The following is a 13,935-nucleotide window of genomic DNA, read 5'->3' as shown; positions in this document are numbered from 1 at the left end:
TTTCAAAACGTATGATATGTTACAAATTCCAATTTGTGTGGCTAACAAAATCTAGGTGGCTAGGGTTAGGGGATAAGGTTAAGGTTAGGGTTAGGAGTTAGGTTAGACATTTGCATTATACACCCATCCTCCACTCTGACCAACCACCCTACTTTTGTTTTTGTTAAGTAACCTTCTGTCTTATGTAACCATATCAAACGTAAAATATCATACTAATTTGAGTGTCCCGGATTTACATCTACTATGTTACGTCCAGTCTATGAGACCAGGCTGTGTTGTGATGCCTAGTAGATACCTACATAGCATCTTCAAAATCACAAATCAACTAATTAATGGAATATGGTTCATACTCTCCGCTGATTGAATCACTTAAGTGCCCTCTGCTACCTTGTAAAGTTAATATAAAAGAACAGTGAGAGGCATAACAATCCCCATCGAGTCTGCCTGCGAACGTTTATAGGGGGTATCTGTTAAAGTTGTTCATGTGAGAATATTATGTGAAATATATGCTCTTAAAGTAACCTTATTGAATATCGTCTGATTTTAACAGAGCCAATGGTTTCAACCCGCTGACCCCGATACTGTAAATATGAGTAGAGCGCAGCAATGAACATCAGTCTTTTCTTAAAACAAGCTTGTAAAAGAGGGACATCACAGCTTTATATGACATTGAATTCAACCGTAATTTGCTTGAAAACAAGATGTCCTATGCACCCTCTCCTTCTTGGAAAATAAATAGTTTTCATAAGAAATAATATTTGAAAAGTTTTGCCAGCTAATAAAGATATTAAACGAGACTAGGGACAGTTTCACATGTTTGTACAGTATAGAGAAGTAGGTTTGGACTCTACTGGCTTCCAGAGAATAAAAAATAGATTCTACATATTTAATAAAATATTTATAGCACTTTAAAAAAAAGCATATAAACCCCCATAATACAGAAGTTAATGTTTTGTTTTGTCTGAGATGGACCAAGTGGGTGGTAACCTGGTGTAGAATAAATTAGCCCTCAGACCACGTGACTTGGGGTTGACCAATCATTTGCACCCCCAGGTTTAACTACGTTAAATGTCAGATTGCAATAAACTAGAAGCTGTTGGTCGGGCCCGCGGAAATGGGCGAGCATAATCTTCTTAATCCCGGGTTTGTGGGACCTTTGGTAAACATCCACACTGGAGACACTTTTTACTTTCCGAATTTCCGAGCCTCGGGGGGACAACTGGCGGGGCTACCGTCTCTCCCTTACCCGAGAAGGGACAATGTTTGCTCCCTCCAGTGGAACCCATCGGAGCCGTGCAATGGATACTCTCAATCCTACTTTAGCAGCCCCGTATCTATTAACCCTTCTTTCAACCGGTCGTGTGAAATTACTCGACCGGAGGAGGGTAAATGTTATTATAGCAACGGCAGCGCAAGCAACAGAGAGAGCTGTTCCGGTGGTGGTGGGGGCAGCCTAAAACGAGAGGATAGGGCGAGGGACACATCATCATCCATAACATCTGATCACGGTATGCACACTGGCATGGGCAGCAACAACAGTGGTGCCTTTTCCAAGTATGATTATGGGACCGATCAACTCACTCAAGACCCGCAGTCCTGCCTATCTCTGGAATCCGATTCCAACTCCTCGCTTCTAAACGAGGGCAGCAAACCGTCCTCCAGCGACCCTCAGACCCTGGTGTCACCAGGAAACCACACGGTCCACTCGGGCAACATAACTGCAGGCGGAGGTGGGTCCCATTTTCATTCATCCAGACACTGTTATATGATATTATAAATACCAAAGATGCTTGTTTATTATCAAATGACTCGTACTAGTTCAGCATAGCCAGGGATGTGTTGTAGACTAGGTATTCGGAATCATGATGCTCATCACATTGTTTTGATTTTTGCCTGCAGGCGACTTGACTTGCATGTTGGACAAACGCTGCTAGGGGTTAGGGGTTGCCATACAATGTTCCATCATTCTTCAAGTGTTTGTGTACTGTTACTGATACTGAACCAACCAGAAGGCTATATATAGACTGCAGACCATTTTAGTCCACGGTCTTAGGTCTTTCCTGTCCTGTCTCAAGAGTCAGAGACAAAACATCTGAATAACCTAATCGATGTGAATGTATCAGTTCGGTCTATTTGGATCATATACCTTGTTAGAACATGTCTATTACGCACACACATGAGTGCAGTGATTTAAAGAGGTAATGCGCTGTGGATGACTGCATCGAATAGAGAGGGGTTTCGTTTTAATGACTCGTAAACTGAATTAATATCTGTCGCTGTGTACAATAAGGAGTCGTTTAATATGCCTGGAAACTGGTAAATAAGTAGGGGTATTTGCAAGGCAAGATTTAGGCCTAATTATCACGTTAATGTAGCTTTAACTGCGTCAGTAAAACTTCATGTGACACAAACTACTGTAAATTAGTGGTCCCTTTGACTTTATGTATAAACACGACAAGAATGACACAGAGAATTCCAGCTGCTGCTTCTGAACAAACATGCTCCGTGTCATTGAATGAGATTCAGACATGGACTGCAAACCAAAACAAGTCAAGTGTAACACAACAGGTTGTGTGTATGTGCACAGCACAGGAAGTGACATTTTAAGGAGAGTATAGCCTCCCCTTGGAGGTGACCGTGAGCTTAATTTGTAGACCTAACTGTTGTGACTTATCCATCTGTTTTATGCCTCCTCCAGGTGCCCCGTGGTATCCGATGCACAGCCGGACCCGAAAGAAACGCAAGCCCTACTCCAAGCTCCAACTGGCCGAATTGGAGGGCGAGTTCATGCTGAATGAATTCATCACCAGACAGCGGCGGAGGGAGCTCTCTGACCGCCTTAACCTCAGCGACCAACAGGTTAAAATCTGGTTCCAGAACCGGCGTATGAAGAAGAAGAGACTGATGATGAGGGAGCAAGCTTTGTCCTTCTTTTAGAATTAGCAGAGATGCAGCAGTATACGGAGAATCGATTGATAGGCAGTATTTCTCCTGTCTGCAAGTGCTATAAATGCATGCAAGCACCTAGCCTACTCTCACTCCATCTCTATCACACAGGAGGTACAAAAATATCAGGAAGGTATTTGAGGTGTAGGCCCCAAACAAAACGACCAAGTGAATCTGCTGCCATAACTTAGAATCTCTGCAGAGTTGTGCCAGATAGTACTTCCTGTATAGTGTTATGGTAAACCACTTATACAGACGTTTATAAACTTGTGAGATGATATTCTTGCGTCCCCCGCCGGATAGGCCTAAAGGATGGAATTAGTGCTTGGTGTCCTAGACTCTGGTAAATTCCCAAGCCCTTAAAAATGAATAATTGATTCTGATAAATTACTTATCACCGCGTAATACTCCTTATTAGTCATATGTCCAGTGAATATGAATTTGAAAACTAAATGAACAAAATGAAAAGCAATGTAGCCTAATAAACAAATGAGGCCAGAGTGAGAGATTAACCCGTAATCAAGCCAATTCTCCAATGTAGACCTAACTGAATCATCTTTAGGCGCATTCATTGTCACTGACAGTGTAGATTGGTTAAGATGGAGGACATTTCCAGTTGTTTAATATCTCCAAAGTTCACTTGTAAGTGATACGAAACACAATACCCTTATCTACTTTTCGTAGTCTCCCCGCCACGTGTTTGGGCACGTTCACTGTCACGGGCACGGAGTAAGACTCCAAAACGCACATCAGAGGATCTTAGAGATAGCTAAAACTCTAAATCTATGCCAGTCTCTTTATGAATGCAGCGCATTGAACTATTATTTGCCATGAACTCGTTCAAGTGCTGACAACTTTTTCTAGATAGTTTCACTTTTTTAGTCGCCTCTCTCGTCATCTCCCCCTCTGAACCAACCGCCTCTCATAACATTGGTGTTCGCTCTTAGAAGAAAATGATCCAAAATGGTTATTTGGCTGTCCCCCATAGCATAGGCGACTGGAAAAGTCTCAACGGATCCTTGGGACTTCCCAACTCTGACGTCACCCTATTGATGTTGAAATTTATAACGGTTAAGGTAGGGTTTAAGGTTAGAGTTAGGGTTTAGGTAAGAGTTATTATTGAGGTAAGGGTTAACATTTTACTGCAGTGGCCTAAATCAGGGTCACACACAGTGTTTCGTGGTAGTCTTAAACAAATCTACTTTGAAACAAAAGCATACATCACACACATGGTTATGCTTTGTTCTTAGAATGTAACCTTTATTTAACTAGGCAAGTCAGTTAAGAACAAATTATAAGAACAAATTCTTAACTGTGATACAGCCTGGATTAGAACCAGGGTGTCTGTAGTAACGCCTCAAGCACTGATATGCAGTGCTGATATGCTGCGACACTCGGGAGCCCTATGGGCTTACAAAAAAGACGACACGTGTACCATATAGAGTCAGATAGAGTATTACATTTTGGGTTTCCTAATATTACACTTTATATAAATCACAGAAGAATGAAATATAACGTAAAAACACCGGATTTTAGGCGTTTTTTAAATGAATAATGCTAATTAATTATGAACTTAATAAAAATAATAATAACATTCCACCCATGAGGCTACTAGGTAATTTGACTGCAGGGAAGCTTATGGTTAGTGTTTAGGGTAGGATTCCAGGTAGAACCATTTTTTTGTTCCGCGTCGAACCCTTTTGGGCTGCATGTAGAACCATCTGTGGAATGGAACCCAGATGGAATTGAAAGTATTGTACTTGGAACCAAAATTGTTTTTTTCAAAGGGTTCTCCTATGGGGACAGGCGAATAACCCTTTTACCTTCTAGACGACACCTTTTTTGCTAAGAGTGTTGGATCAGAGCAGATGAGGTTGCTGTTTAAGCGAGGTTTTGTGCAGGCTGCTATCAAAGAAAGGTAGTCTTCATAGCTGTGCTGAAAATTATTATTAAATTAGTGTTCCACAAGTTGATGGATTTCCTTATGGCAATATCAAACTGAGGTGCATGTATTCTTCCTATAAATGGAAATCCCATATACACTCAATAAGCGTTTTGTACCTGATAACGCTTACTGATAGAAAAGTGCACATTTGATATAGGCATAATTGAAAGTAGATATAAACTTGAGTGAAAAATAAGCATTGTGGAAATGATGATCGTATTATAAACATACATGAGCTACACCATCTAAACGCAGTGTGTTCTTCTTTAACATCTGGACAGCACACTGTATTATATTGAATGTATATGGATTAAAACCTATAAATGGCACTGAAAGATACTTGCAGCATGTTAGTGATTATGTGAAATATAACAAATGGTTACTAGATAAACGATTTATCTGGCCCTAGGAACTTTCAAAGTAGAAACGACTGAAAGATTTAAAGAAATATCGTTGCATTTTAAGGCAAGTAAGTATGAAACCTTTATTATGAAAGTATTTATGCTTATTATTACTCTATTATTATTATTATTATTATAGTATTGGTCGGAGTTGCTGACTATTATTTGTACTGTGCTTGCTATTCGCTATGTTCTATGTCTCTTACCTCATAACGTGTATCAAATTGTAAAAGTATGGAAATGATGTGATATGTTGCTATTTACATCCTATTTGAGGATACCTTATCTCAATGTAATACTGTCTTCTGTTAACGTTCCCGTTATTTCGTCCTGTAGAATTCAATCTCGCATTCCATTATTTGCGTTTGTAAAGGGGATATGAAATGACGTGGTTATATGATGTGATACTATTTACATGCTATTTCAGGATACCGTTTCCTTGGTGTAATAGCGTTTTATGTTATTGTTCTCTTGTACAATACCGCATTCCCTTATTTGCGCTTGTGAGGGCTGCTTAAAACATTTTATTGTATAAAAGTAATAATGACATGAATGTATCTATGTATGAGTAAGATTTCTAATAAACAGAATCTTTAAAAAAAATATATATAATTGGTCTTACCATCATCATTATGCTGTGATTTTAAATACTGTATTATGATGTAATGGTACACCAATTGAGTCACATTTGAGCATTATTGCGTTGAATACACGAAATATGTCTACGATATACCTTTCCTTTATTTCCCTTTTTCTTCTAGAAGAAACATTCTGAAGACCAGTAAGTGGAATATAGCTCACTCATCTAAATAGTAGGCTATAAACAAACCTTGCAATACAAAAGCCAGGTTGTCAATGTAGCTGAAACGCTAAACAGTGACTCGAACACACAATTGCCCTTTAAATCAGTCATAGGCTTACATTCCATTTATAATATCCTGAAACTAATACTTGGCTGAGTATTTCTGATTGTAGTTAACCTACGTGTCCACAAACGTACGATTACTGTGGTCCGCAAAATCATTATTTAGGTCAAATTGATGGGGTATGAACAAGTGACCTAAATAGCCCTCTTATTTGGGATTTTAAAACAATACGAGCACTCGCTATATGGAAAAAACACCAAAAAAGAAAATATGGAGTTCGCATTGTAAATATCAACCAAATAACTCTCAAACATAATTATCTTTGCAAATAAAAACCTATTGGGAATTAAGGTCTTGTCACATTAAATTGTCGGCTTGTGTTTTTTCTGGGCTGAGATCAGTTGTTGGCATTTCAGTGAACTGTAGCAGACCGGCTCCAGCGACCGACTCGTGGCACCAGCCAAGCGGTCTGAGTTAGTCCCTGTATGATCAAAACACATCCATCATACGCTGCTGCCACTTATGCCTTTTTCCAATAGCTTACTAGCCTGTGTTGAACTAAGTATTTCACCAATAACCTGTGCGTGAACATGCATTCGTTGAGAATTTGGAAGACCGCACATTTTAATCATCATCACAATGAGATGTTCCTAGACGTCGTCATATTCGCTATCCCTTTCAGCTTCATTTCTTTCTTCTGTCCTATTCTTCTTGTGATTTTGCCCTTTCAACTAACCAACGTGTGTGTGTATAGTTTCTACGGTCGAGATATTGAGAGGTGCGTTAAGTCATCAATGGAGAGATGCATTGCACCATAATGCCTTCACCCCATGCTCCAGCACCAGCCTCTGGACTTGTTTATAGATAAAGTGAATAAAGAGAAAGAGAGAGAGAGAAAGAGAGAGAGAGAGAGAGAGAGAAAGAGAGCATATATTGGGTACTACTGTCGCAACTAGCAATCATCTGAATAATTGTTCAGATGATACAAGTTGTCGAATATTTAATACAAAAGAATGTAAGTTTAAATGTATTCAACCTAAGACAATATGGAGTAGGCATGGTGGAAATATGTGCATTTTTATGCACACGGCAAAGCAATATAGTCCTCCTGATTTGTGGTTGCACATGCAGTCTATAATATCCTAAACATTTTAGATTATAGAAGTGAATGCACGCACAATTTTTAAATGTCTAATCGATTCGGGTTACATTTTGTGTTTGTACTCATTGGAGTTCAATATCAAGCGCCTTTGCGCAGATATCACGCAGAACATATTCTTGCAGTTTCAATGTTGATCACTTCTTCGATGTGTTACAATATTACTAATAATATTAGTAGTGTTACTGGACCAATATAAGCCCAATATAAGCCTAGTACTGCGTAGTATTTTTAATACGAATGATAAAAGTATTGTGTATGTTATGGTATATACATTTTATAATGTTCTACATTTTGTCAGGATTAGAATAGAATATGCCCTCATTTCAAAACAATTTTTAGTTATTTGTATCTTAGCAAATAGAGTAGAGCAAATAGCCTTTTATTTTCTCATCGTGTTATTTTCCGTTTTCCAAAACACATATTCGACGTTGGGTTAGGTTATAGGCCCTACGAGTACACTGCGTAATGGCTACTTCTCGTGTTATAAACGTGCTTTTACGCATATGCCTACACATTCAATGAAAGCCAAGAAAGGTTTATTGTGCCGAGCCAAGTAAGCCTTGCGATGAAAAAGAGGCACTCTTGAGGATTATAGAGCCTTCAAAATATTATTTCACCGAAGGACCCATATCTAAAAGCACATTTAGTAGATCTTCGTGTGGGCCTACTATAGTTATGTTGGCTGCATGCGCAGCGATCTTAACAATGGCCTTGTTTAATGCTCCTGGGCGCTTTTGACTTTGAGACTGTCTAAATCTGTTTATGGTGGCTTGACTCCCTTCCCGGCCCGTCTCAAAGGTCAGTGAGCTGCACCCGTGCATGCCCTTCACAGAGAACTTCACCACAGATAGCCATGTGGTCTAGTAGGCCCCCGGCCCGGCCAACTTTCTCTCAGTCTCTCATACCGTTTATGGCACCGAGCTTGATAGAGAGATGGAAATGAGTGAGAAATGGGCAATAGTATTTCCATGCACCCAACTGTGTGTGAGTGCGTGTGTGTGAGTGTGTGTGTGTGTGTGTGTGTGTGTGTGTGTGTGTGTGTGTGTGTGTGTGTGTGTGTGTGTGTGTGTGTGTGTGTGTGTGCGTGCGTGCGTGCGTGTGTGTGTGTGTGTGTGCATGCGCGGTATGAGTGTACTAAAACAAGGTATACTTATATTATCCATAATGATATGTTACATTGTTGATTGGTGAAAAGAGACGGCTCCGTCAGTGTGTATAACGACCAGAGTCGTATGACCATCTTTATGCTAATTCTAATTATAGCCTAATAGTAATGAGCTAATAAGAAAAGCCTAATACTTATACTGCCAATGCAAATATACCACCACTGGGCCTACTAATAATCATACTAATAATAGTAAGATCATTTATAGAAGTAATTGTCACAAAATAAAAAAAACATTTGAGGACGAATCCGAGGACGTATCAGAAAACGCTGTCCATTTAGACCCACATAAATGCTTGACGTTTCAGCATGCGTACCAGTAGGCCCCCTATTAACGTTTCTTGAAAATATTTTTTCTTGTCTAAATCCTTTAGTCTATACAAACCAAACGCTGTGATTACTAAACCAAAACAGCGTATTTTGCAGCTAATTGTAAAAGTTGTAACCGGATTACTTGTCAGCTTCTGTGACATGGCATACACCACTCACTGTTCTGTGGCATGGCATATACCACTCACTGTTCTGTGGCATGGCATATACCACTCACTGTTCTGTGGCATGGCATGTGTTACCTCGTTCAATCGACAACAGGATTTCGATCGGCCAAAGCTCCGCAGTGTGTAGGCCTATTCGTTATTGGTCTAATAATACGCACGCACAACCCTTTTAGAGGCCTATGCACAGTTGTGGGGAGGGTTCTATAGCTTCTCCTCAGCCCCAATCCCCTCACTGATACGTGTGGGCGGGAGCAGTGCACACATTGAAGGTCAAGTTAGTATGCACCTTATATGGATCCCTAGTGCACTAACAGACTGACTGACGGACTTACTGGGTGCAATAGAAAACTGTGAATTGTCTCAGACTGGGAAGACAACAAAAACAACCGTCTAGCTAGTTTCCGTCTTGTCTTTTGTTGTACTTGCCACTGGTAAAATGCATTGAACACCATGGATAATTTGCTTACCTTGAGCTCTTCTGAACTCCTTTCAGTTAAACCCTGTTAGCCTTGTAGTTAGTTGTGCAGCAGAAATTGGCACAGATTTATTCCGTGCTTAATCGGTGACTCTGGTATATACAGACGATGCGTTGTCTTGTATGTGAGACGATAAGGTAATGAAATAGGACTAGACTATACTACCTCATTGGAAAATAGAGTATAGGGCTACTTTACAAAATAATCCTATACCTTTCATTTGGACAATATGCAACATTCAAGCACCAGGCATATGTTGCCTGAATGTTATTTAAGTGTTGTTTAAGTCAATATGCCTAGGCATGTACTTTAGTGCTGCAAGCCAAGCTCATATCTGCGCTGTGCGTTGTTCAGTGCTCAGTGTTTAGAGTTCAATGCTCCGTTTGCCTTTTGTTTCTAAAGGCGGGACTTGGATACCCGTGCACAGACCTAGTTAGGTCACTGATCAACACAGCCGCCACCTCCTTCTTTTGCTAAATTAAATCATTTGGCATGCCAATGTTACATTTGATATATGCGTCGCGCAACATAAAGATAAACACGTATATTGAAATCGTCGAGCTTTGCCATTGTGTCTGAACTCTTGCTGCATGGGAAATGACGTTGATGAAAGTAGTTTTGACTTGAAAGATTAGGTGGAAAAACTCGGAAAGGGAAAGCCATATGGCAAATGGGATCCATCGTTATTAACAAATACATCATAAAAGGGGTTTGCTATGCTAACAATAAAGTCAAAAATAAAGTAGACATAGAAGACCTAAGTAAAATGTAATTATAGCAAGAACTTAAATGGAAAAACAGGCCTATACTGGCTACATTAAATTGTTTCATTTGAATGTGTTTTGGTATCGATTAGACCTGCAAAAATTAACCTCTTTGGCAGTTGTTGTTTCTTTGTTGTGATGTATTCCATTTCAGACAGACATCTAAGGTAATTTAGACATGTTTGTTTGGTGAACATTGATGTTCTTGTGCAAGAAACACTATATATACAAAAGTACGAAGAGCTCATTGACTTTCAACGTGCCACGGCCATAGGATGCCACCTTTCCAACAAGTCAGTTCGTCATATTTCTGCCCTGCTAGAGCTGCCCCGGTTAACTGTAAGTGATGTTATTGTGAAGTGGAAACGTCAGGAACTGCCAAGCTGTGAAGTGGTAGGTCACACAAGCTCACAGAATGGGCCCACCAAGTGTTAAAGTGCGTAGCGCGTAAAATCCTATGTCCGCGGTTGCAACACTCACTACCGAGATCCAAACTGCCTCTGGAAGCAACGTCAGCAAAATAACTGTTCGTTGGGAGCTTTATGAAATGGGTTTCCATGGCTGAACAGCCGCACACAAGCCTAAGATCACCAAGCGCAATGCCAAGCGTTGGCTGGAGAGGTGTAAAGCTAGTCACCATTGCTGGCTGGAGAGGTGTAAAGCTAGTCACCATTGCTGGCTGGAGAGGTGTAAAGCTAGCCACCATTGCACTCTGGAGCAGTGGAAACGCGTTTCTGAAGTGATGAATCACCCTTCACCATCTGGCATTATGACGAGCAAATTTGGGTTCTGCGGATGCCAGGAGAATTCTACCTGCCCGAATGCATGGTGCCAACTGTAAGTTTGGTGGAGGAGGAATAATGGTCTGGGGCTGTTTTACATGTCAGCGAAGGGACATCTTAATGCTACAGCATACAATGACATTCTAGACGACTCTGTGCGTCCAACTTTGTGGCATCAGTTTGGGGAAGGCCCTTTCCTGTTTCAGCATGACAATACCCCCATGCACAAAGCAAGGTCCATACAGAACTGGTTTGTCGAGATCGGTGTGGAAGAACTTAACTTGCCTGCACAGAGCTCTGACCTCAACTCCATCGAACACCTTTGGGATGAATTGGAACGCCGACTGCGAGCCAGGCCTAGACGCCCAACATCAGTGCCCGACCTCAGCAATGCACGTGTGGCTGAATCGAAGCAAGTCCCAGCAGCAATTTTCCAACATCTAGTGGAAAGCCTTCCCAGAGGAGTGGAGGCTGTTGTATCAGCAAAGGGGGACCATATTAATGGCCATGTTTTTGGAATTAAATATTCGACGAGCAGGTGCCTACATACTTTTGGTCATGTACTGTATTAATCTGTACACATTTTGCAATAAGATTTTATTATTTATGCATTATAAAGCCTCAATCATAGGAATCATGCAAAAATAAAGCCTCAATCATAGGATACTTGTTGTTTATAATATAGCCTACAACCTAGTCAAAATGTTTATTTCAGTGTGAATGATTTATGTATTTGGAACTGATGAAAAATATCGATTTTAAAAACATGCTAATTTAAAAAACACATTTCGACATATCCGCCATGGCAGTTTCTTCCCACAAATTGTGGGAATTCATGTTTTTTTATTTATAATGTAGGTGCAAAATAATATATGGAGGATTTATAACTGTTTACAGTTATAAAACTGTTTATAAATATAGTATGTTACTTGGTCTCATAATGAGCCGTAGTAAAGTTAGGCCTGCTATTATTGTATTTGTATTGAATTTGAATGAATGTTCAAAAGTAGGCCAAACCTTAGTTGGTTTTGTTTTGGGGATGCCGACTGCACTGTGCCTCGCTGCAGTAAAAAAAAGTTGACCAGTCAATAACATTTACCATGAACAGAAAAATACATAACAGGATAAATAGGATGGCCACCTGTGGTCACAAAATAACCAGCCAATATGTGTGAAATAATTTGACACTTTCACAGAATTGATGAAGACATTTTATTGAGCGCACTAATGTAAAATACTTTTGTCAAACCCACCAAATGATTGTGCGTAGAATATTACTTTGTGCGAAAAATAAAGCAAAGCTATTTAAATATCCAAGCAAATGAAATCATTTAACTTAAATGTATGTATTCTGTCTTTGTGATGAGAGGACTCATCAACGGCCTATTGTTTATCAATCTTTGTGCTCCTAAATTCCAGAAATAGACTCTGGGGAGTCCGTTTAACAGCGTTTATATCATCTGATCTTGTAACCTATACTGGTTCTCAGTGCAGATGCTTTCACGCTAGGTACGTTCACTGAGACCTCAGTAAAAACAAGGGCCTTTCTTGTTGCGCTTGAAACTGTTAGCAGCTTATACAACCACGTTTAACAGCCCGACTTACATCCAATTAAATGTATCTAGGCCATGAGGGGACAGTAACATGATTACACACGCTTCGAACATTTAGCCCTGGTTTCAGACCGCTTTAATTTGAGGCGGGCCAGAGAGGCCGCGCGCGCCTCAACAGGAAAACGTTGCCTTCCTTCCGTTTTGGTGCTTAGCGACAAGACAATGTCTGCGTCTGTAGACGGTGCATCTGTTGTTTTTTCTTCTTCCGTTTGAAATAAAACAGGAGCAAAAATATGAATAATGAAATTATTCACGGCATAGTCTGTCCCCGAATAGCAAAGGAATAGGGTTGTTTTTGAATTGCTGTGGCATTTGGGCCTGTATTTTGGAAATAAATCGACTTTATTTGTCTAGATTTTTATTTATTGAAATGTGTTTGGGTAGGCCTACATATTCCCATTCTAAATCAACTAACATGGTAGCGTAATTACATTTGAAACTATTTGTACCATTTTGATAACATTGTTCCCTAAGAGTAGTAACACCAATGATGGTACCATCGGCGAGACATTTATGTACATTTGGATTTTCTGAAATGGAGGCCACAAATGTTAAAATCTAAGGTACTCAACCCTTTAAAAATAGTTTACTAAATTTTGCTCGCAAAGTGATTTCCTTTCATTTAAAATTACTATCGCCAAGTGACACTTTGGATTTAGACACCAAATGATCAATGGAATCGCCAAATGTATAACATACTAAAAGGGCGTGATTAGCTAATAATTATATTTAGTAGGCCACTCCCCCGATAACAGTTTGCCACTGGAGAGAATGCTCAAGGTCCGTATATATATTTGTAAACAACGATGTTCAAGGCAGTAACACACTGACATCAAACTGAGTAACACATTATAGGTCTACTAGTAATTTATTTTAATTTTAATAGCCTTCTTTTATTGATCTATATAATATATTTAATAATTTTGTTCAATGTCTATCATTCAAAATAATATATAGATATCTCTAAATCTCTAAAACATGTCACTACACCTCTACACATCCCCAGCGGGACAGGCTCATTTGCTAGCCCGCAGTAGTTTCTACAACGCATACAAATACATGCTTTGCAGTAGAACGGACTTGTTATTAAATAACAGTTTAATAAAACGGAACATATATTATTTGTCAAGTTTTTGTGCTTTTAAAGGGGTTTTACATGGTGCCAAAGTCAAGGTACAAAATTTACCACCTCAATTCAAGAATGACTCAATTGGAATAGCCCATACTGCTATAGGCTTCAAGCCCAATCAAACAATAGTCATACTATTGATTTAGGCTAAACAAATACGACTTGCGAATACAGCAACTTTATTTTTTT

General features: G+C 39.6%; 1 protein-coding gene across 1 annotated transcript; it reads left to right on the top strand.

The window, feature by feature from the left end:
- Positions 1-1,093: 1,093 nt before the first annotated feature.
- On the top strand, positions 1,094-5,800 carry LOC135528457 (homeobox protein Hox-C12a-like). The gene is made up of 2 exons (XM_064957551.1): positions 1,094-1,730; positions 2,699-5,800. The coding sequence occupies exons 1-2, from the start codon at positions 1,115-1,117 to the stop codon at positions 2,935-2,937; spliced, it is 855 nt and encodes a 284-aa protein (XP_064813623.1). The 5' UTR covers positions 1,094-1,114; the 3' UTR covers positions 2,938-5,800.
- The last annotated feature ends 8,135 nt before the right edge of the window (positions 5,801-13,935 follow it).

This window comes from Oncorhynchus masou, chromosome 33 (assembly GCF_036934945.1).
Source record: "Oncorhynchus masou masou isolate Uvic2021 chromosome 33, UVic_Omas_1.1, whole genome shotgun sequence".
Lineage (NCBI taxonomy): Eukaryota > Metazoa > Chordata > Actinopteri > Salmoniformes > Salmonidae > Oncorhynchus > Oncorhynchus masou.
Note: the sequence above shows the minus strand (reverse complement) of the source record. Positions and strands in the feature narration are given on the sequence as shown.